Source organism: Drosophila bipectinata, chromosome 3R, assembly GCF_030179905.1.
Source record: "Drosophila bipectinata strain 14024-0381.07 chromosome 3R, DbipHiC1v2, whole genome shotgun sequence".
Taxonomy (NCBI): Eukaryota; Metazoa; Arthropoda; class Insecta; order Diptera; family Drosophilidae; genus Drosophila; species Drosophila bipectinata.
This window is the reverse complement of record NC_091739.1, coordinates 5,111,374-5,130,716: the sequence shown is the minus strand read 5'-3', so window position 1 is coordinate 5,130,716 and position 19,343 is coordinate 5,111,374. Positions and strand designations below refer to the sequence as shown.

At 42.2% G+C, this 19,343-nt stretch overlaps 4 protein-coding genes across 6 annotated transcripts; all 4 read left to right on the top strand.

Moving 5' to 3' along the window:
* Positions 1-220: 220 nt before the first annotated feature.
* LOC108127458 (uncharacterized) lies at positions 221-2,768 on the top strand. The gene is made up of 4 exons (XM_017244545.3): positions 221-445; positions 504-1,106; positions 2,448-2,590; positions 2,648-2,768. The coding sequence occupies exons 1-4, from the start codon at positions 293-295 to the stop codon at positions 2,712-2,714; spliced, it is 966 nt and encodes a 321-aa protein (XP_017100034.2). The 5' UTR covers positions 221-292; the 3' UTR covers positions 2,715-2,768.
* A 282-nt stretch (positions 2,769-3,050) lies between these two features.
* On the top strand, positions 3,051-4,538 carry LOC108127457 (uncharacterized). The gene is made up of 5 exons (XM_017244544.3): positions 3,051-3,266; positions 3,326-3,423; positions 3,484-4,086; positions 4,146-4,288; positions 4,352-4,538. Exons 1-5 carry the CDS (start codon positions 3,182-3,184, stop codon positions 4,413-4,415), a joined length of 993 nt encoding a protein of 330 aa, XP_017100033.2. The 5' UTR covers positions 3,051-3,181; the 3' UTR covers positions 4,416-4,538.
* Positions 4,539-4,976: 438 nt separating this feature from the next.
* Positions 4,977-13,545, top strand: LOC108127455 (uncharacterized). 3 transcript variants are annotated; one of them, XM_017244542.3, is made up of 6 exons: positions 4,977-5,354; positions 6,693-6,951; positions 11,549-11,664; positions 11,846-12,604; positions 12,888-13,072; positions 13,196-13,545. In XM_017244542.3, the coding sequence occupies exons 2-6, from the start codon at positions 6,867-6,869 to the stop codon at positions 13,263-13,265; spliced, it is 1,215 nt and encodes a 404-aa protein (XP_017100031.1). In that variant the 5' UTR covers positions 4,977-5,354; positions 6,693-6,866; the 3' UTR covers positions 13,266-13,545. The 3 variants fall into 3 exon arrangements, with proteins under 3 accessions (XP_017100031.1, XP_017100029.1, XP_017100032.1); XM_017244540.3 differs by having other exon boundaries at positions 4,977-5,422; XM_017244543.3 differs by lacking the exon at positions 4,977-5,354 and adding an exon at positions 6,206-6,474.
* Positions 13,546-16,581: 3,036 nt separating this feature from the next.
* Positions 16,582-18,610, top strand: LOC122321642 (uncharacterized). The gene is made up of 4 exons (XM_043212405.2): positions 16,582-16,729; positions 16,911-17,669; positions 17,953-18,137; positions 18,261-18,610. The coding sequence occupies exons 1-4, from the start codon at positions 16,691-16,693 to the stop codon at positions 18,328-18,330; spliced, it is 1,053 nt and encodes a 350-aa protein (XP_043068340.2). The 5' UTR covers positions 16,582-16,690; the 3' UTR covers positions 18,331-18,610.
* Positions 18,611-19,343: the final 733 nt, after the last annotated feature.

Here is a 19,343-nt window from a genome sequence, read left to right as displayed (position 1 = left end):
TAAAATTGGAAATAAAATAAAAACTATTTAAAAATGCGTTTAATTGGAATGTACTTGGCCTATTTTACATAAAACCTAAAACCGCATTCATTTGCCAAAAAGTATGCTAGGGAATTTTGTAATAAAATCCCTACAGATAATCCGCAAAGAACCGATCGATCGGTTTGACTTACTTGGTTTCAAATCTTTGTTTTGTCTTGTAGTCTGGTTTTCACTGTGACCTCAAGAACAACAGCTATCAATCTACATTGATAAGATTTATACATATTTACTTATATTTCATAAAAGAACAATGGAAACGCTACTTTCCCGAAACGCTGTACCAATCATTGATTTAGCTAATTGCAATAGGAGTGGTCTGACTGATATAAGCCAAAGTCTAGGAAAGGCTCTTTCTGAAAAGGGCTATGCTCTGCTTATTAACCATGGAATTTCCAATGAAAAGGTAATTAAAAAGTATTTTAAAGCTTATATAATAAACAATTCTGTGATTTAACCTGCAGATAGAGACTTCCTGGCAATATTTTGATAAATTTTTAGAGCTACCTGAAACAGAAAAAGTAGCTTACGAACGTTCCAAGGCTTCGGATGGAGAAAATCATGGATATGTGAGTCCTGGCATGGAGAGATTTGATGGCAGGACTACAGAGTTTCGACATGCTTATAATATTTGCAAGCTAGATGCTAAGCATTTACCCGAAAAGCCATTACAAGGATTTACTAAATTTATTAACTCGTTAACTGATGACTTTAACGTCTTGGGCCGATTTATCCTTGAAGCATTAGCTTTATCCTTGGATGTTTCCCCCTTATATTTTCTGGACAAGCACTCGTATATGTTGTCAGATGATCGCTTTAATTTAACAACCCTTCGATTGCTTTATTACCCACCAGTTGATGATACAAATCCCTCAAAAGTAATCCGTTGCGGTGCTCATGCGGATTATTGTACTTTTACTCTGCTGGCCCAGGATTCGGAGGGCGGATTGGAGGTAAAGTTACGGGGAAGTGAAGAGTGGCAACGTGTTGGCCATCTTCCGGGAGCACTGTTCATAAATTGCGGCGAAACTATGGCTCTGTGGACAAATCAGCGGTATCATGCTTTGGTATGAGAAACTACCATATATAAGGTTGTCAAATATCTCCCTTCCGCTTTTTTGCTCTTTATTCAATGCTTTATAAAAAGTGTTACAGTGATCCGATTTAGTTGAAATATGCGCCGTTTTGTTCGATAATCCGTTTCCATCTAGACGGCAACTTCATAATACCTCCCTCGTAGAAGCCCCCCTCCTTATTTGCGAAGAACTCGGACAGCCACTTTTCACAAGCCTCTTTTGAGTTCAACTTTACACCACCAAGGGCGTTCGTCATGGACAGGAACAGGTGGTAATCACTTGGCGCTATGTCCGGGCTATATGGTGGATGCGATAAAACCTCCCATCCGAGCTCCCGTAGCTTCTGACGAGTCATCAACGAAGTGTGTGGTCTGGCGTTGTCCTGGTGGAACACTACACCCTTCCTGTTGGCCAATTCTGGACGCTTCTGGTCGATCGCCTGCTTCAAGCGGTCCAATTGTTCGCAGTAGATGGTAGAATTAAGCGTCTGGCCATATGGGAGCAGCTCATAGTGGATGATTCCCTTCCAATCCCACCAAACACACAGCAAAACCTTCCTGGCCGTCAATCCCGGCTTGGCCACTGTTTGGGACGATTCACCGGCCTTCGACCACGACCGTTTTCGTTTGATATTGTCGTATGTGATCCATTTTTCGTCGCCAGTCACCATCCGCTTCAAGAATGGGTCGAGTTCGTTCCGTTTCCGCAGCATATCGCAGGCGTTGATTCGGTCCACAAGGTTTTTTTGCGTCAAATCATGCGGCACCCAAACATCAAGCTTTTTTTTGTATCCAGCCTTCTGCAGATGGTTTAAAATGGTTTGGTGACTAACTCCCATCTCCTGGGCGATGTCACGAGAAGCCACATGCCGGTCTAACTCGATGTATTCCATGATTTGATCGGTATTTGTCGTCACAGGTCTTCCGCCGGCTGGCTTATCCATGGTGTCGTTTTCACCGGCTCTGAATCGTCGAAACCATTCCTCCGCGGTTCGAAGTGATAGAGTACCATCCCCCAAAACCCCATTAATCTCACGGAACGTTTCTCTAGCGGATTTGCCTTTAACGAAGGAAAACTTTAAAATAGCGCGAATTTCGGCGTTAGTGAACTCCATGTTTACACGTCTATAACTGGTGAACGCAATATCCAAACTAATCATGCATAGCGTCGTTTTGTAGGTTATGTCAAGACCTTTTAAATTATGTATAGTGTTGCCAGATACGAGCTCTGTAGCGCTTTGTACATAGCCGCGAAATTCAAAAGACAAAAAGGCGGAAGGGAGATATTTGACAACCTTATACTTCATAATCCTTTACAAAATAATTCCTTTAGCAACATCGCGTGGTTGTTCCCGAGGATGAGTCATCCCGGAAAAGTGGGAGACACTCCATAGCCTATTTTTGTCATCCTGATAGTACAACTCTTATAGATCCAAAAGAGTTACAAAATAATGGACATAAGTTACAAAATGAGAAGTCAGTAAGCTTGGTTAATTTCTTAGATTTTTGAAATAATCTTAATTTTTATTTCAGAGTATACAATGCATATGAAATAACTATGGCTTTGGCAAGAGGAGCTTATAGTCACAATTATACTTAAGAGAAAAAATATAATTATTATTTTTCCTCAAGAGTGTTTTTATAAAAATCACCGATTTTTTGGTTTTTTAAAAATTAACGCTCAGTGAGCGATAAATACATAACAGAATGTATCGGCGAACTATCGATATAACTGTTTTAAAAATGCATTTTAAAGAAATATAAAGATATATATTAAATATATTTAATCATGTTTTGTATGTTTTAAATGACTCATTTAAATTTTATTTGTAATCACCCATCCTCAATATATTAAAAAAATAAACAAAAAACAAACGCGTCGTTCTGTAAGATAAGAATCTAACTGATAAGAATGCAAATCTTTGGGCTCGTCTTTTGGGTTGGTCAGTCTACCAAGGAAACTCGACGTGTTCACAACATAAACGGAAATACTTTGAATCTGACTGAAACATTTCCATATACATTCTCAGTTTGTTTGACTACGCAGATTATTATTTACTTAATATAATGATAAAGAATAAGATAGCAGACGACAAGTTTGATACGCTTGTCTCCAAGTCCTCTGTTCCAATCATTGATCTCGCCCATTGTGGTAAGTTTTAACAAAACAACTAATTCATTTATTTGAATAAATCAAAATTTGAATTATAGGAAAAACGGTAGTCAACCGAGTGGGTCAACAACTTCATAAGGCTTTCACCGAAAAGGGAATTGCTTTTTTGGTTAATCATGGAATAGCTGAAGAGAAGGTGTGTTTTGATTTCTTTATGACTGTTAAAATTTAAAAATCATTTATTTTAATTTCTTAGATTAAAGCAGTTTGGGATCAGTTCGATAATTTTTTGGACTTACCACCTGAGATCCAGGACCGCTATAGACGAAGGAATGGCGTTAATTTTGGCTATGTGAGTCCTGGAGTGGAACGATTTGATGGAAAAACACCGGAACTTAGACATACCTACAATATTTGTAAACTGGACGATCAAAATCTTCCCAGAGAGCCCTTGCCGGATTTTGCAGATGAAATCACTACTTTGACCAATGATTTCAAGACAATATCTTCGTTTCTGCTCAAATCAATGGAGGTGGCCCTTGAAGTTCCACAAGGATTATTTGCGGAAAACCACTCAAAAATGCTGGAAGGAGATGACGTGAACATGACCACCTTGAGAATGATCTACTACCCGGCGATCGTGGATGATGAGCCAGGTCAGAGTGAGGGAGCCATTCGGTGTGGTGCTCATGTGGATTATGGCACCTTCACCCTTCTCTCACAGGATTCAGAAGGCGGATTGGAGGTGCAACTTCCAGGATCGGAGAAATGGCAAAGAGTGGGTCATCTGCCAGGAGCCATACTAATAAATGGCGGGGAACTTTTATCTATATGGACAAAGCAGCGTTATCATGCTTTGGTGGGTTTCAACTAGGACGATGTTATCAATTTGAATTATTTATTTATTTTTGTTTATAGCCCCACCGTGTCGTTATACCCGAACAAGAACAAATTCGAACTCGAGGGCGACATTCAATAGCCTTTTTCGTTCATCCAGATAATACAACGCCTATTGATCCGCAAGATATTCAGAAGGATGAGCCTTCTACCAGTAATGAGACGTGAGTTTTATCTGATATTCAATAATAATACATATTTATTCAATTTAATTATTTTTCTTTTAGAATTTACACTGCATATGAGCTAATTCAGAAAAAGTTCAACGACACGTACGGCCAACGTTCGTAATCTGGTAGATTAACTAATCTGGGTCAAACAATAGTTATTACTACACTAGTGCTGATTACACATGTATCTCAAGGGAACTGTATTAAATAAAGATTATAAATTAACTGTTTTTGTTAAGGAAAATGGTATTTTTAAATATTAATTGATAAATTTGAGACAGAGGTGTGTTTTTAAATTGTGAAATCTTAATGTAAGTCGTTTGATGTCAGTAATATAAGATAGCTTCCATTCGTAAGATAACGTCTGATCGTGGCGCGTGAAGATACAAATATCGAACTATCGATATAAACTATCTGCTGGAATCAAGATTCAGATTGATCGTCGATCAGTAGTTGTTACTTTCAAATGGGAATGAATTAAACAATAACACTCTTTCACGATTGTTACCAATCTTTTAGTTTTTAAAATTTTTTAAGAAGAAAATCTTCTATGTTCCCTTCCAATTTTTAAGAACCGGTTGGAAGAAGATCAATCAGCTGTTGTGGGTCCCATGGCCACACTAAAGTAAAGCCCTCATTGGCGTTGGCCCCACTATTTTCACACAGTGGAACCGAGTTTCAATCTCTGTGAAAATATCTCCAAACAGCGGCACAGTGGCGCTAGATACTCTTGATCACTCGAAAAAAATTCGTTGTACGGGGAGGTTGTGCCCGCGCGTTGTTCTGCGTTTCCGTTCTGCGATTAGCGGCCTCTTAGTTGCTAACTAGTGGTCGAAATCCAAAAGGATTGAACACTGGATCGGCGATACATATCCTTCATCTGAGTTTTGTGAAAATACCTTTCGTTTCGAACGCCGCACCCGTACAGGGGTATCTAGGTTAAATTCGCGTTGTGTGTTACAAAATGATGGAAAGTGTGCAAAAAAAGCATCAGAAAGAGATACAAAAATTGACTAAGTAGATTGTTGGCCAACTTTTGTGGATCGTGTCGGGTCATTCGGTGGGTTGGTCGTTCGATGAAAAGCGAAACCTAACTAACTGTGCGAAAAAAGAAAGCGAATTTTCACTGTAAGCCAATCCTCCTTCTCTAGCCGTGAAACTGCCGTGTAAATCACAATATTTTTAAGCTGAATAGGCGGGTTGAAGTGAATTACTTCGGTGTATTTTGTTTTTGCCAGCGTCGACAAACGCTTACTCATGCCCACCCTCTCCCTCCCCTTTTTCGGAGTCATGGAACATGGAAAAAATCCATGCAGACTGCCAGAAGGCCAGCCAGACTTTGCTCATCTGGCGTTTCCTTACTTCTCCCTTGGCAACAAGATACAACACCCCATACACTCTCAGTTTTTTAGCTCAGCTGGGATGATACACAGGAGGGCTCACACCTGAGTTCGAGTGCCGTTCAACGGTAAACGAGATCTGCCAGATACAAGATACATATTGCTGCCGCTCAAGTCTCACACCGCCGCATCTGTGGCTGCGGTTGTATCTGTATCTTGCGAATTACCCATACACCTGGACCTCCATGTCGTATACCTGAGCTACGGCTACGCCAATGTTGTTAATGGCCATCACAAATATTGCAAAAGCAAACCGAGGCGAGACGGTACGGGATGTGTGTGTAGCTACTAGCTACCTGTTGACGGCTGCGGATAGTCTCACCTTTCGCATAAGCACATGTATGTCCGAGAGGCGAAGGGGCCCGCAAGTACAGCTCATCTGTGTCCGCCCCAGCCCAGCCCCAGCCCCAGCCCCAGCTACCGCCACCCCTTGGGAGCAACAAGTGCTAATTTAGTTATCACAATTTTTGATTTGATTAAATTTTATCTAATTGCGACGCACATGCAGGGAGTACCTGCCCTCTCTAAACCGTAATCAGTTGGCCAGCCTTTCGGCTTTGGTGCAAAATAAAATCGTAAACTGACGCAAAAGTATTGCCAGTTGGGTCGCGATAAGCTCTAGAACCGGGTGTACTAGTCCCCCCAGTCCCAGAGACCCAAGACAGTTCAGTCTGTCGAAGAAGTGCGCCGCGTTCGATCGATTCCTCGATCGCCTCTCGTCCGCCACGCGCCCTTCCCAATAAAAACCGAATCGAATCGTTTCGGATTTTGGTTCGGATCGTTAGTATTACCCCCTTAATGCCGATTTTCTGCTGACCGCCTGTCATTCAAAGAGCAAACAAAAACAAAAGCTGCCGCAAAAACAAAATACGTGAAAATTAAACAATCTGAAAAAAACAAATAAAAGAGAACTTGGATCGGTGATTTGAATGTTTGTTTTTTTATTCGCTGAACCAATAATAATAATAACAATCATAATAATCGGGTCTGTCATTCAGTTCCATTTAGTCAACCGCCACCACCAGGTCTTCGGGATCCTCCGCTCTCCGGCCTGACTTCTCCGTGGCTTTGTGATAAAGCGTGCACAAGTGCGGCGAGTGTTCGTCCCCTCGAAACCAAAGAACTCTAGACATATTCACACATTTAGCTACATATTTAGCTACTCCGGCAAAATGATAAAAACGAAAACCAGCGACGACAAACTCGACACGCTCCTCTCTCGCAGCGTGGTGCCGATCATCGATCTCGCCCACTGTGGTAAGTACACACACCACCCCTTTACACCCCACTCAGCGCTCCCCCCTCGAAGCTCCCCCCGGCCTAAGCCATATATAGCCATGTATAGCCCATCCGATCCCACCACCACCACACATATGGCGGCTGATCGCCACTCCAACTGGTTGCTAGGCGGCGATTTCTGCCAGCTTTCTGCCTTCGTGCACGGCGAAAAATAACATTCACAAACTAGTTGATTTCCCATCAATGGGGAACTTTTTTTTAATTATGAAAATTAACTTATCTGTGACTGTCAACTGACATTCAAGCACAAGACCTAAAATCATCAGGGAACTCCCAATCAGTTTGTTTTGATTTCACTTTTGGAGCCGAAACCTGTTTCGTTGTGGTCTTAATAACTTCCCAATTATAAGGAATTAATCATTGTTTAATTTAAAAATTTTCACTTGAATTATAGGTCAATGGTTTTTCATAAAATTCATAAAAGAAAACATCGAAATACTAATTATAAGCCACACAGACACTCAAAAATATTTTCAAGAAATCAGCAAAAATCCCATGAATCAGAGTTTTGCTAAAAACAGACTTCTTGACTCGTATGCCATTAAAAATAGTCATTTTTCGATAAAAATTATTACATATACTTAGGATTTTAAAAACGAATACTCGATACTCGAATACTTTCCCTACACGATAACTCCAAAGTCAGCTGTGACTTTGGTAATTAAGTACAATTGCTGCGTTGAGTCATCGACTGATTGGTTTTTAGTGACTGACTCCGGTTTGTTCAGGGCTCGGTTAATTGCACTTACTTAATTTGTTCTGTTCGTGGCGCTACAACTACGTCGCAGTTAATTGTTAATAATTATTGACTTGTGCAACCGACACCTGATCCCGCCAGGTACAAATGAATAATGCAAATGTGATCTGGAATCTGAAGCAAATCTTCCGCCCCAGAAGTGTAGACCTTTTTAACCTTATCGTCGAAAGTCAACCTAATTGAGTGTAGATAGTTAATCTCTGAAGTATTTTAATAAAGCGCATACAAAGGTACTGTATCACGTTGTTGAGGCCTGGTGTTTTCTGGGCAATCGAACTCAACATGAGTAATTGGTCAATCATTGTTCTCCAAATCAGTTGAATCAATGGGATTTGCAGGCTCTAAAAATCACAGCCGTCGATAGATCATGACGGATATGACACAATCTCGGTAATTTATTACAGCACTTGAATACGACATGACTTGTTGCAATTTTTTGTTGCAAAGTATTTGAAATATTAGGCATTTGTTAAAAAACCAACCTGTGATTTGGTATTCCAAGCATAAAATTTGTTCTTCAAGATTTTATATCTTTGTTTGTTCTTCCCCACGCTTCTCTGGCCGCTTTATTTGGGTCTTGACAAAAATTTCCATTTGCTTATTTGGAAGCCATACCCAGCAGTGTGTTAACTGGGTCTTTGCCGATACGTGACACAGTTTTTCCCTTTCAGGTAATGCGCCATGGAAATATAGCGCATACGCACTGCCTGCTTATCTGAGGGCTCACCCATTGTTGGGGTACACACTTGAAGTCGTTTCCCGAGCAGAGCAAGTACAGCAAGGCTTAGCCTTGATTCCGACACTCGCTGGCTCTTGACCTTCTCGAAAATCACAGCCATTGACCCCCCCAAGCAGCTAGAAGCAATTAAATAGCTGCCTTGCGGCATTTTTATGTCAACGGAACTTCAATTGGATTTTTTCTTGTTTTTCGTTTTGTTTGTGTTTTGTTTTTATTTCGATATCGAGGTGGAGAGGTTTTTGAACTACATGGAAGTCGGACTTGTGGCATTTGTGGAATGTTTTTATTTTGGGTTCCCCAATGCCATCAGAGCCCCCATAGTTGTAGTTCCCATGGAAAATGGAGTGGCAGCAGCTTAGTGCGGAAACACAAACAGAACGCATCACAATATTTACATTATTTGAGTTACGAAACCTGATTTTATTTGCACTGCTTTTGTTGCTGTGATTGCCGCCATTCTCGGTGCACTGAAAAGCAGAAAAACAGAAATAAGGGGGAGTGAGTGCCAGCGAGGCACCTTATTTACTCTGTTTGGTTTGGTCTGGCTGCTGTTGGTGCAGCTTTATTTGCACACTGTCGATTGCCGCTACCAGTTACCTGGAACCTGGTTTGGCGACAAATGCGTCGGCCCGTGACGCATCTGGTTAGTGAATCCCCAGAGAATAGCGCGTCATCGTCAGGCCGGGCCGGACTGGGCCTCACCTTGCTTAATTCGGAAACATGCGGCAGCGACAAATGTTTTTAACCGAAATACAACGGACAACAACAGTGCCAGCATGTTAAGTAGTTGGGCTTTGGCCATAACCGATTTGAACCAGCTAAAACCTGTTGATTCTTGGCTTATAAAGTGACGTGCCAGGCCCCACAATCGCGTTCTGCCTGTTTTTTGTCAAGACTTTGCCAGCTTTTGTGGATTTCACTTGACCCCATCGCCACACAAACGACACAATTTCGACAGGCAGCTGGACAAACAAACTAAATACAGAACTGCAGCCTTCAGAACTCGGCTTTCGCACACTCTCCCCCATTGTCAGAGGGATGCTAAGCTTCATTGAAAGTCAACCAATTACCACGATGCCGTTGACTTCTGTACTGATATTCCAATGCCATTGAAATTATTTTTCCATTAGGCGGACATCTGCTAACCATTTCCCCGCATCCAGGCCACTTTCCTGCATTTCAGTTTTCTATAAATAAAATATACAGCCCTGCCATATTTCTGGGCAAAAATTCCGCAACTAAATTGCCAAACCATAATGGCCCATACATACATATGTACAGATATATGCGGCGAAATAGGTCTATAAATATTGAATCGAATTAATTCAAGCGAGGAATACGAGTGGCCAATTGGGGATCTATTTGTGGATTTAGTTTAAAGGCTTATTCGGTGACCGTGAGTGGACTCTGCCGGATACCAAAAAGCAATTACCACTTCAGTTGAAAATCAATCGAACCAGAAATGAGTTCAAGCGCCCACGCAATTAAATTCAAACGCGTGCCCGCCATTTATGTGTGCCTGTCCATAAATGCATAAAACGATAAGCCCGAAGAAAGGAATTCCAGACAAATGGAGGGAAAACAATGTTGAATTGTGCGCAGTGCCTAGACGAGATGATCTTCGAGCGAATTCGGCCTCCTCCTTGTTGTGAAACTACTGACTCAATTAGCTCGATTAGCAACAAGTTAGCACTAAAAGCTCGATGGCATGCGGGGCCGTTGGAAATGGCAAATTGAAAAGCGACTCGCATCCCAATTGCCGCCTAATTGAATTGCATGCAAACAGAAACCGCACAGAAAAATACAAAATAAAACAGCGACCAAAACAAAAATAAAACCATCAAATGAAAACGAAAGGCGATCCGCCTGGCGTCAATTGAAATCATTCAATTCGCCCGGCTGACCTCTCCAAGCCGAGCTACTACTCTGTATAAAATGTACATGTGTAGAGTCGCCTCATCATCATCGTTCGGAATCCGTAATTTGTCTCCTATACGGGTGAATGCTTTCCGGCAAAATTTCAATTGCCGCCTGGCAACTTCTAGGCTGATAAGAGCCACGCCTCAGACCCCAACAAAGCGTAATTGTTATTAACAGGGAAATACTAAAAGAAAAATAGAAATAAATAAATTATATAGAATCTTATCTGTACGGCGGAGAGTGCGTCACGGACTCGAAACGGCGTTGAGGGCAGACCGGGCAGGCAAAAGTAATTTCCAGCAACGGGTTATGGGAAACCTATTTATAGATTGCGCATACGCCCGGTGGGACAAGGGCTGACGACTTGTTTGCAATTGCTTTGCATTCCCCTGCTTTCATTCATGACTGGTCCGAACTGAATGAGTAAGTGATCACATTAGCGGCCCGGCAATTCGATATCTCCAAGGGTGTCGTCCTCTTCTTCCAGATAGATACTATCTGCCGGATAGCATTGGACTTTCAACTGCAGGGGAAACGGTGTGGAACGACTTCCGCTGCGGTTTTCCTCGCCATTTTCTATTTAATTTTCCGTCGAGCGTTGTCAATGCCGCGCATCGCCATTACCGCCATCGGCAGCGCCATTGCATTCGCATTTAAATTGATTGCATTTTACCTTTTATTGCATTCGGTGCTGTATTGCGAATTATCGAGCACGCCTTCTGCATTTTGCATGGCTTATTCGAGATTCCAATTGCCTGAATTATCTCCCAAGTGGCAAGTGTCGAGTACCGATGGCCGGACTCCCCCCCGAGTCTTATGCAAGTGGCACGTGGATCCAATGCCCTGACCACGCTCCTCAATGGGCCCTGACATTCAAAATCAACGGCCAAGTGTTCGATAAACAGCTACGGGTATTTATTGCCGCTTGTATACACACAAATTTATTGAACAATCTGCCATAAACTTGGGCAATTCTTTATGGCTACCAGGTGTTAGGGGGGTGGTGGGTAGTGGGGGGTGCGGTATACAATCCCAAGAATCCATAAAACCGGGCGACCACAAAACAATTAGCGATTAAGTGGCAGTTCCGCTGGCAATTCCCACGCCCACTAATCGCATCTTTTTCGGATTATTCTCAGGTATCGAGGAGGTGCCCGTCAAGTCGGTGGTCAACCGCGTGGGTCACCAGCTGAAGAAGGCCCTTTCCGAGAAGGGCATGGCGCTGCTGGTCAACCACGGCATATCCGATGAGAAGGTAAGAGGTCACTCCCATGGAAGTGTTCTAAATTTAAATATCAATACTCACAGTTACGGGTAAGATTGCGAAAAATTTTTGATAGCCATTCGCAACAGATAACCTATCATTTACTGCTTAATTTCAATCATAAATTATGGACTTAAGATTTTTTAATATATTTCCTCTGTTTGGTTTGCAGCTCAAGACTGCCTGGGATCACCTGGATGACTTTGTGGACCTGCCGCCGGATGTCAAGCAACATTACATCCGAACAGATGGCGACAAACACGGTTACGTGAGTCGCGGACAGCAGCATCGTTTTGATGGAAAGGCTCCGGATCTGCGACATGCCTTCAATATCAGCACGCTGAATGCCCAGAACCTGCCCGAGGAACCGCTTCCCGGATTCGCGGACCACATCAGCACCTTGGCGACAGACTTCAAGGCCCTGGCCAGTTTCATCCTCCAGGCGCTGGCCGTCTCGCTGGACATTCCGCACACCTTCTTCCTCGAAAAGCACTCACACATGTTGTCGGGCGACCACGACAACATGAGCTCCCTGCGCATGCTCTACTATCCCCCGGTGGTGGACGACGAGCCCGGCCAGAACGATGTGATCAAGGGTCGGTGCCAGTACAGCTACCAGCGCTGTCTCTCCAACCAGCCGGACTTCCGTCCGGAGCACAATCCCCGCGACGAAGACGACCTCAACGACGGGGTAGACGGCCCCAATGGCCAGCTTTTTGAGCACAAACTGGGCAATGGAGCAGTCATCCGATGCCCTGCCCATGTCGACTATGGCACTTTCACCCTGCTGGCCCAGGACTCAGAGGGCGGACTCGAGATCAAGTTGCCAGGAAGCGAGAAGTGGAACCGCGTCGGTCACTTGCCCGGCTCCATTCTTGTCAACTGTGGCCAGATTTTGAATATCTGGACACAGGAACGTTATCCCGCACTGGTGAGTCACTAATCCTATGTTTGGTTGGCCCCGTTAATGGGAATTTCTCAGTAATTGTAGCATTGAAAGTTATTTTCTCACATATCTAATAATAGACCTTGTCTTGGCCAATATTTGTTAAATTCATAACCAAGTCTGATTGACGAAATAGGGCTGGCATCTCAATGACGTCGGAATAAGTGATGAGTTTAGCAAATATTTGTTTGATAAATCACTTAAGTTTTAAAAATAGTATAGGTTTCTTAAAAAAAGACTAATATTCTTTAATTTCTTTTCGAAACAGCAACATCGCGTCGTTATTCCCGAACAGGAGAGCATTAGAGCTCGTGGTCGGCATTCGATCGCCTTCTTCTGCCATCCGGATAACATGACATCCATATCCCCCAACGATCTGCCCAACCCAGACGCCGCCCAGGATAAGGCGTTACTCAAGCAGCGAAAGAAGTCCTTCAAGGCGGCGAAAGAAAGGTGAGCCAGCTCTAACGGCTATAAAGGCACTTCCTGTACTAACTCAACGCTCTTTGTTTTCTTTTCAAAATCAATTTGGACTTATCAATGGCTATTGTCGATTGGCGGCTGTAAATTCTACAGAGTCTACAATGCATATCAGTTAATTCAGAAAAAGTTTAGAGATACGTATAGCAGTAACAACCACTCATAACGTCGGGACAGACCGTCGAGCCATCCATTGCATCTCTACCTGAAACGGGAATGAAGTTCACATCGCGAAATCGTGGAAATTGTGGCGAGGGAAAGCGAAAAATGAAAAGCCAACAATACATATGATGTTTTGAACCTTTTTATTATTACCTTTACGTTTATTCCATACGATTGTAATTGCTTCATTTCATTAATTTATATGTATCGAGATACTATATACAATACATGCATACACCATAAACATATACCTTTTGTATAATAAATATATATGTATAATTTAATATATAGTTTCCACTGAAAAACGCACATGTTAACATTTACTTATGTCGAGGGGCTTCAATCCGTCTTTCCCGCGAAACTTGGAAGGTATCTGAGTACATTTCCGAAATTGACCGACAATCGACCATCAGATCCGTGCTAACTGCTTGTTATTTTGTAAATATTTTCCACAAGTTAATTAACAATTTCCTTTTACTTTTGCCGTTACTGTTTTTGTGTTTTTTTGCACTTAATGTTTGCGTTTAATATTTAATATTTAATGCCACCTGGCCGCATTACGTATGAGTATATGAGTTTTTCCATTAATTTGTAATTTTTTAAATGTGTTCTTTAAAATTCTCTTTCTGGGTTTCATGCTGATGTTTTTTTTTGTTGCGATTCAATGCAATGGGTTCAACTATAAATATTCATAATACATACATTCAATATTTAACAATTATTTGACTACCTTTATAATTAGACACACATTTTGTTTTTTCTTCTTTGTTGCAAAATAAGCTTCAGCTCAGTATATCATTTGGACATTTAATTGCAAACCTTTTTGTTTCGATTTCCATAATGGTTTAAATTCTGAGCGACTTACTACTTTTACACTTAACATTGACCCAACTATGAGTTTCACATCTACTATATGTATATCTGCGACCACATGACTACGATTATGGCTTAGGTACATTGTACTCCAAGTAGCTTTAATTACTGTTTTAAGGAAAATGAAACGAAAAGACTCATCTGAAATCTAAATACTAGCCCAGCCGCTGGGAGCACGAGTTGTACAAGTCATTGTCATCCAAGAATCGAAAGACTTATCTGAGATTGCATCATGGAATAACTTGTCATCGCACATTTCCGAGCGACTGTAATCAGCGTTAGCTCTGCCAAATTGCCATAATTTAATTATTTTCCTTTCAACGTTTTTCGCTAAATTTTGAGTAGTTATTTTTATCCAAAAGTCACATGCCTCCCGTCAGTTGACTTGCCAATTTGTTATACATTTATGAATGTGGCTTGCAGCTCTTGGCAATCTATTGACAAGCAGGCTTATGGACACGTGCCACATTTCTCTGGCTTAAATAGCAGTTTAAAAAGCTTAAAAATACCCTAAAACCGAGAGGTACATATAACTGGGAAGCAAATGAGAAATTCATTTCCAAACTTAGTGATGATGATAAGATATATGGTATCTTATTTCCTCGTTTAACTGACTGGAATGTACAGGCTACAGCTCCTACTAAAGTACAATGCTCCTGGAAACACTTGGATCAACAAAGGAACACATTTAGATACTTATATAACTGAAAATACATTTTTTTAAAATTAAACTCTGTTGGCTGATTCATAAAGTAAGAGAATAAGGGGGAAAGAGCATTCGCTGTTTGGAATTCCATGGAAAGCTATTCGGTGACCGTGAGTGGACTCTGCCGGATACCAAAAAGCAATTACCACTTCAGTTGAAAATCAATCGAACCAGAAATGAGTTCAAGCGCCCACGCAATTAAATTCAAACGCGTGCCCGCCATTTATGTGTGCCTGTCCATAAATGCATAAAACGATAAGCCCGAAGAAAGGAATTCCAGACAAATGGAGGGAAAACAATGTTGAATTGTGCGCAGTGCCTAGACGAGATGATCTTCGAGCGAATTCGGCCTCCTCCTTGTTGTGAAACTACTGACTCAATTAGCTCGATTAGCAACAAGTTAGCACTAAAAGCTCGATGGCATGCGGGGCCGTTGGAAATGGCAAATTGAAAAGCGACTCGCATCCCAATTGCCGCCTAATTGAATTGCATGCAAACAGAAACCGCACAGAAAAATACAAAATAAAACAGCGACCAAAACAAAAATAAAACCATCAAATGAAAACGAAAGGCGATCCGCCTGGCGTCAATTGAAATCATTCAATTCGCCCGGCTGACCTCTCCAAGCCGAGCTACTACTCTGTATAAAATGTACATGTGTAGAGTCGCCTCATCATCATCGTTCGGAATCCGTAATTTGTCTCCTATACGGGTGAATGCTTTCCGGCAAAATTTCAATTGCCGCCTGGCAACTTCTAGGCTGATAAGAGCCACGCCTCAGACCCCAACAAAGCGTAATTGTTATTAACAGGGAAATACTAAAAGAAAAATAGAAATAAATAAATTATATAGAATCTTATCTGTACGGCGGAGAGTGCGTCACGGACTCGAAACGGCGTTGAGGGCAGACCGGGCAGGCAAAAGTAATTTCCAGCAACGGGTTATGGGAAACCTATTTATAGATTGCGCATACGCCCGGTGGGACAAGGGCTGACGACTTGTTTGCAATTGCTTTGCATTCCCCTGCTTTCATTCATGACTGGTCCGAACTGAATGAGTAAGTGATCACATTAGCGGCCCGGCAATTCGATATCTCCAAGGGTGTCGTCCTCTTCTTCCAGATAGATACTATCTGCCGGATAGCATTGGACTTTCAACTGCAGGGGAAACGGTGTGGAACGACTTCCGCTGCGGTTTTCCTCGCCATTTTCTATTTAATTTTCCGTCGAGCGTTGTCAATGCCGCGCATCGCCATTACCGCCATCGGCAGCGCCATTGCATTCGCATTTAAATTGATTGCATTTTACCTTTTATTGCATTCGGTGCTGTATTGCGAATTATCGAGCACGCCTTCTGCATTTTGCATGGCTTATTCGAGATTCCAATTGCCTGAATTATCTCCCAAGTGGCAAGTGTCGAGTACCGATGGCCGGACTCCCCCCCGAGTCTTATGCAAGTGGCACGTGGATCCAATGCCCTGACCACGCTCCTCAATGGGCCCTGACATTCAAAATCAACGGCCAAGTGTTCGATAAACAGCTACGGGTATTTATTGCCGCTTGTATACACACAAATTTATTGAACAATCTGCCATAAACTTGGGCAATTCTTTATGGCTACCAGGTGTTAGGGGGGTGGTGGGTAGTGGGGGGTGCGGTATACAATCCCAAGAATCCATAAAACCGGGCGACCACAAAACAATTAGCGATTAAGTGGCAGTTCCGCTGGCAATTCCCACGCCCACTAATCGCATCTTTTTCGGATTATTCTCAGGTATCGAGGAGGTGCCCGTCAAGTCGGTGGTCAACCGCGTGGGTCACCAGCTGAAGAAGGCCCTTTCCGAGAAGGGCATGGCGCTGCTGGTCAACCACGGCATATCCGATGAGAAGGTAAGAGGTCACTCCCATGGAAGTGTTCTAAATTTAAATATCAATACTCACAGTTACGGGTAAGATTGCGAAAAATTTTTGATAGCCATTCGCAACAGATAACCTATCATTTACTGCTTAATTTCAATCATAAATTATGGACTTAAGATTTTTTAATATATTTCCTCTGTTTGGTTTGCAGCTCAAGACTGCCTGGGATCACCTGGATGACTTTGTGGACCTGCCGCCGGATGTCAAGCAACATTACATCCGAACAGATGGCGACAAACACGGTTACGTGAGTCGCGGACAGCAGCATCGTTTTGATGGAAAGGCTCCGGATCTGCGACATGCCTTCAATATCAGCACGCTGAATGCCCAGAACCTGCCCGAGGAACCGCTTCCCGGATTCGCGGACCACATCAGCACCTTGGCGACAGACTTCAAGGCCCTGGCCAGTTTCATCCTCCAGGCGCTGGCCGTCTCGCTGGACATTCCGCACACCTTCTTCCTCGAAAAGCACTCACACATGTTGTCGGGCGACCACGACAACATGAGCTCCCTGCGCATGCTCTACTATCCCCCGGTGGTGGACGACGAGCCCGGCCAGAACGATGTGATCAAGGGTCGGTGCCAGTACAGCTACCAGCGCTGTCTCTCCAACCAGCCGGACTTCCGTCCGGAGCACAATCCCCGCGACGAAGACGACCTCAACGACGGGGTAGACGGCCCCAATGGCCAGCTTTTTGAGCACAAACTGGGCAATGGAGCAGTCATCCGATGCCCTGCCCATGTCGACTATGGCACTTTCACCCTGCTGGCCCAGGACTCAGAGGGCGGACTCGAGATCAAGTTGCCAGGAAGCGAGAAGTGGAACCGCGTCGGTCACTTGCCCGGCTCCATTCTTGTCAACTGTGGCCAGATTTTGAATATCTGGACACAGGAACGTTATCCCGCACTGGTGAGTCACTAATCCTATGTTTGGTTGGCCCCGTTAATGGGAATTTCTCAGTAATTGTAGCATTGAAAGTTATTTTCTCACATATCTAATAATAGACCTTGTCTTGGCCAATATTTGTTAAATTCATAACCAAGTCTGATTGACGAAATAGGGCTGGCATCTCAATGACGTCGGAATAAGTGATGAGTTTAGCAAATATTTGTTTGATAAATCACTTAAGTTTTAAAAATAGTATAGGTTTCTTAAAAAAAGACTAATATTCTTTAATTTCTTTTCGAAACAGCAACATCGCGTCGTTATTCCCGAACAGGAGAGCATTAGAGCTCGTGGTCGGCATTCGATCGCCTTCTTCTGCCATCCGGATAACATGACATCCATATCCCCCAACGATCTGCCCAACCCAGACGCCGCCCAGGATAAGGCGTTACTCAAGCAGCGAAAGAAGTCCTTCAAGGCGGCGAAAGAAAGGTGAGCCAGCTCTAACGGCTATAAAGGCACTTCCTGTACTAACTCAACGCTCTTTGTTTTCTTTTCAAAATCAATTTGGACTTATCAATGGCTATTGTCGATTGGCGGCTGTAAATTCTACAGAGTCTACAATGCATATCAGTTAATTCAGAAAAAGTTTAGAGATACGTATAGCAGTAACAACCACTCATAACGTCGGGACAGACCGTCGAGCCATCCATTGCATCTCTACCTGAAACGGGAATGAAGTTCACATCGCGAAATCGTGGAAATTGTGGCGAGGGAAAGCGAAAAATGAAAAGCCAACAATACATATGATGTTTTGAACCTTTTTATTATTACCTTTACGTTTATTCCATACGATTGTAATTGCTTCATTTCATTAATTTATATGTATCGAGATACTATATACAATACATGCATACACCATAAACATATACCTTTTGTATAATAAATATATATGTATAATTTAATATATAGTTTCCACTGAAAAACGCACATGTTAACATTTACTTATGTCGAGGGGCTTCAATCCGTCTTTCCCGCGAAACTTGGAAGGTATCTGAGTACATTTCCGAAATTGACCGACAATCGACCATCAGATCCGTGCTAACTGCTTGTTATTTTGTAAATATTTTCCACAAGTTAATTAACAATTTCCTTTTACTTTTGCCGTTACTGTTTTTGTGTTTTTTTGCACTTAATGTTTGCGTTTAATATTTAATATTTAATGCCACCTGGCCGCATTACGTATGAGTATATGAGTTTTTCCATTAATTTGTAATTTTTTAAATGTGTTCTTTAAAATTCTCTTTCTGGGTTTCATGCTGATGTTTTTTTTTGTTGCGATTCAATGCAATGGGTTCAACTATAAATATTCATAATACATACATTCAATATTTAACAATTATTTGACTACCTTTATAATTAGACACACATTTTGTTTTTTCTTCTTTGTTGCAAAATAAGCTTCAGCTCAGTATATCATTTGGACATTTAATTGCAAACCTTTTTGTTTCGATTTCCATAATGGTTTAAATTCTGAGCGACTTACTACTTTTACACTTAACATTGACCCAACTATGAGTTTCACATCTACTATATGTATATCTGCGACCACATGACTACGATTATGGCTTAGGTACATTGTACTCCAAGTAGCTTTAATTACTGTTTTAAGGAAAATGAAACGAAAAGACTCATCTG

Coding starts and splice junctions, on each gene's coding strand:
- LOC108127458 (XM_017244545.3), top strand. CDS start 293: ATGGAAACGCTACTTTCCCGAAACGCTGTACCAATCATTGATTTAGCT. Junction 446..503: donor ATGGAATTTCCAATGAAAAG/GTAATTAAAAAG, acceptor TTTAACCTGCAG/ATAGAGACTTCCTGGCAATA. Junction 2,591..2,647: donor CATAAGTTACAAAATGAGAA/GTCAGTAAGCTT, acceptor TTTTTATTTCAG/AGTATACAATGCATATGAAA.
- LOC108127457 (XM_017244544.3), top strand. CDS start 3,182: ATGATAAAGAATAAGATAGCAGACGACAAGTTTGATACGCTTGTCTCC. Junction 3,424..3,483: donor ATGGAATAGCTGAAGAGAAG/GTGTGTTTTGAT, acceptor TTAATTTCTTAG/ATTAAAGCAGTTTGGGATCA. Junction 4,289..4,351: donor CCTTCTACCAGTAATGAGAC/GTGAGTTTTATC, acceptor TTTTTCTTTTAG/AATTTACACTGCATATGAGC.
- LOC108127455 (XM_017244542.3), top strand. CDS start 6,867: ATGATAAAAACGAAAACCAGCGACGACAAACTCGACACGCTCCTCTCT. Junction 11,665..11,845: donor ACGGCATATCCGATGAGAAG/GTAAGAGGTCAC, acceptor TTTGGTTTGCAG/CTCAAGACTGCCTGGGATCA. Junction 12,605..12,887: donor AGGAACGTTATCCCGCACTG/GTGAGTCACTAA, acceptor TTTTCGAAACAG/CAACATCGCGTCGTTATTCC.
- LOC122321642 (XM_043212405.2), top strand. CDS start 16,691: ATGGCGCTGCTGGTCAACCACGGCATATCCGATGAGAAG. Junction 17,670..17,952: donor AGGAACGTTATCCCGCACTG/GTGAGTCACTAA, acceptor TTTTCGAAACAG/CAACATCGCGTCGTTATTCC. Junction 18,138..18,260: donor TTCAAGGCGGCGAAAGAAAG/GTGAGCCAGCTC, acceptor TAAATTCTACAG/AGTCTACAATGCATATCAGT.